At 51.7% G+C, this 2,852-nt stretch overlaps 1 protein-coding gene across 1 annotated transcript in view; it reads left to right on the plus strand.

Annotated features, from left to right (window-relative positions):
* The window catches only part of ninl (ninein-like), a 12,085-nt gene continuing 9,233 nt past the window's right edge, over nt 1–2,852 (plus strand). The window contains exons 1-5 of the mRNA XM_028422773.1: nt 1–130; nt 222–316; nt 391–516; nt 1,442–1,618; nt 2,814–2,852. The exon at nt 2,814–2,852 is cut by the window's right edge and continues 98 nt beyond it. Coding sequence (XP_028278574.1) covers nt 49–130; nt 222–316; nt 391–516; nt 1,442–1,618; nt 2,814–2,852 — 519 coding nt within the window. The 5' untranslated portion in view covers nt 1–48. The remainder of the gene's footprint in view (nt 131–221; nt 317–390; nt 517–1,441; nt 1,619–2,813) is intronic.

Consider the following 2,852-nt stretch of genomic DNA (forward strand, 5'->3'; position numbering starts at 1 on the left):
TTCAGGCCAGTTTTACAGTCTGTCACCACACAGACCTCCGTGACCTCCATGTTTCCTCTGCAGAGCCTGAAGTCTGATGAGGAGGCAGGAAGTCAGAAGGACAGCATCCAGCCGCACTTTCCGTCTAAAGGTACTCGCCGTCGCCACGACCCTCTTTATGTCTCGTTGGATGCTCTGTGGTCACCTTAGACCTGCTTCTGAAGTGTGTGTGTGTTCTGCAGATAATCAGCAGGAGCAGGTGGAGCTCGGGGTCAGAGGTCACCATGTCCTGGCAGCAGCGTGTGATCAGCTGTGTCTGCAGCAGCTCCACTCTGAGGTCAGAACACACAGTTACCGCCCGTTCTGGTGACCAATCACGTTGTAACGATCACTGATCATCATCACTAACAGGACGTGGACACTGACCTGCATGGCAGAGTGAGCATCAAGGACTTCAAGAAGGCTCTGTGTGGCTCCGCCCCCATCTCCTGCTCTACGCCCCTGCGAGCAGCAGACCTGCAGAGGGCGCTGCACAGGGTCAGTGACACACTACATTCTACAAATGCTCGAAGCACCAGTATAAAGTCAGACAGAAGCTAACTACACGGCTAACGTCCTGCGCCGCAGTGTTGCCTTAAAAAACAGCTCAGTGTCGGATGTTACCAGCAGCTCCTGAATGCAGCATACGTCAGGAGACTGCAGCTGGCAGTCATCAGGCCAATCAGGAGGCACCAGGTGCTGCAGGTGAACAGGTAGCAGCTCAGACAGACAGGCACAGGCCATCATGTACTGCACGTCAGGCCTGATGTCAGGCTGTGGGCTGCTAACATGGGTGAGGACGGAGCGTGCGGGCGCCGCCGCGTACTGCTACACCCAGGTGATCCGTGGCGTGCTGTTTTATTGTTTATGGTTTTGCTGGTTACCTGCAAAAAAAACAGTATGTACAACAAAATAAGTTCAACTCATAGCTCCGTGTGCAGCAGGGCTGTGTGTGTGTGTGTGTGTGTGTGTGTTCTGCAATGTGCATCCTCCTGTCGCACAACTACACACGAGAACAGAAGCTTTGTGAGGAGGCAGTGCAGCTGTGAATGAGCAGACTCTCCGGGGGCCACGGGCTCGTGCTGCGTTCACTGCAACTCTGCACTTATTTCTATTATAGTCAGACCTTGTCTGCATGAAGATGGGTGTGGTCTGGCTTTTCCTCTGACAGCAGCATCAGTGGCTGCTGTGTGATCGAACAGGCATCGCCACCCTGTGACTCGGCTCCTTGGAATGACAGCCACACATTCTGATTTGATAACTCTGGCAGCCGTCCTTTGTGTTTAAGGCCTTTTGACCATCATGTGTCTGTGACCTGCTGAAGTGGGCTGATCCAGATTAAATGTTACAGCAGGCCTCAGTGAAATATGCAGGTTTTAAGCTTCTTTGTCACTCTGACTCCACTCTGCTCTCCTCCATGCAGTCTAAGGCAGAGTTAGAGGAGCGCACGGCCCGCTCCACCTCACCCTCCCTGCTGACCGCCACGGTGGGTCAGAGGGTCCTCAGCCGGCTGGACGATGGCTCAGGATGCACCAGTCCCGAGCGGGTCGTTGCCCTCTGGACCGAGGAGGGCATCCGGAACAGCCAGGACATTCTGCAGGTCAGTCCAGAACCCTGCCTGTCGTTCTGTCAGGCTAACCGTCCTCACAGGTTCCTGCAGGCTCTGAAAAGATCAGATAAGACTTTATTAATCCCAAAGGAAATTCTTGTGCCAGAGGTATCAAGTTACATTAAATGCAGTTAAGTACAGAGTATAAGAGTAGAGTGTGAAAAGGGACGTTCAGTCCTCCCCTTCCTCTGACATGGCCTTCAAACTGCTGTCTGTGGTTTACTGCCGAGAGGTTCAGGGTGGTTCCGCTCGGCTCCTCCTCCTTCCTCTGATGGGCTGAACAGAGCCTCAGATTTCTGTCGTGCTCCTGACAGTGAGTCTGAACGTCTCGCAGGTTCTCTGTGGCTCATAATGTGATCATTCTGATGGAAACAAAAAGTCATACCCACAGTGTGCAGCAGCGCCCCCTCCTGTTTCCACGGTGTGAAGCACAGCAGCATTATTGACTGGATCAGCTTCCAACATGTAAAATAAGACGATTAGAAAAGCTGCTGTTAATTAATTAATAAGCAAATAAGGAATGTAAAGAGAAATATCTGTCACTACTGTAACGTGTGTGTGTGTCTGTGTGTGTGTGTGTGTTACTGTGTGTGTGTGTGTGTGTCTGTGTCTGTCTGTGTGTCTGTGTGTGTGTGTGTGTGTTACTGTGTGTGTGTGTGTGTTACTGTGTGTGTGTGTGTGTGTGTTACTGTGTGTGTGTGTGTTACTGTGTGTGTGTGTGTGTGTTACTGTGTGTGTGTGTGTCTGTGTGTGTGTGTGTGTGTCTGTGTCTGTGTGTGTGTCTCTGTATCTGTGTGTGTCTGTGTGTGTGTGTGTGTCTGTGTGTGTGTGTGTGTGTGTGTGTGTGTGTCTGTGTGTGTGTGTGTGTGTGTCTGTGTGTGTCTGTGTGTGTGTGTCTGTGTGTGTCTGTGTGTCTGTGTGTGTGTGTGTGTCTGTGTGTGTCTGTGTCTCTGTGTCTGTGTGTGTGTCTGTGTGTGTCTGTGTGTGTGTGTGTGTCTGTGTGTGTCTGTGTCTCTGTGTCTGTGTGTGTGTCTGTGTGTGTGTGTCTGTGTGTGTGTGTGTGTGTGTGTGTCTCTGTGTCTGTGTCTGTGTGTGTGTGTCTGTGTGTGTGTCTGTGTGTGTGTGTCTGTGTGTGTGTCTGTGTGTGTCTGTGTGTGTGTCTGTGTGTCTGTGTGTGTGCCTGCAGACTCTGGACTTCCCCCTGGAGGAGCGTGTCTGTCTGACA

The sequence above is a fragment of the Parambassis ranga genome, chromosome 15, assembly GCF_900634625.1.
Source record: "Parambassis ranga chromosome 15, fParRan2.1, whole genome shotgun sequence".
NCBI classification, from domain to species: domain Eukaryota; kingdom Metazoa; phylum Chordata; class Actinopteri; family Ambassidae; genus Parambassis; species Parambassis ranga.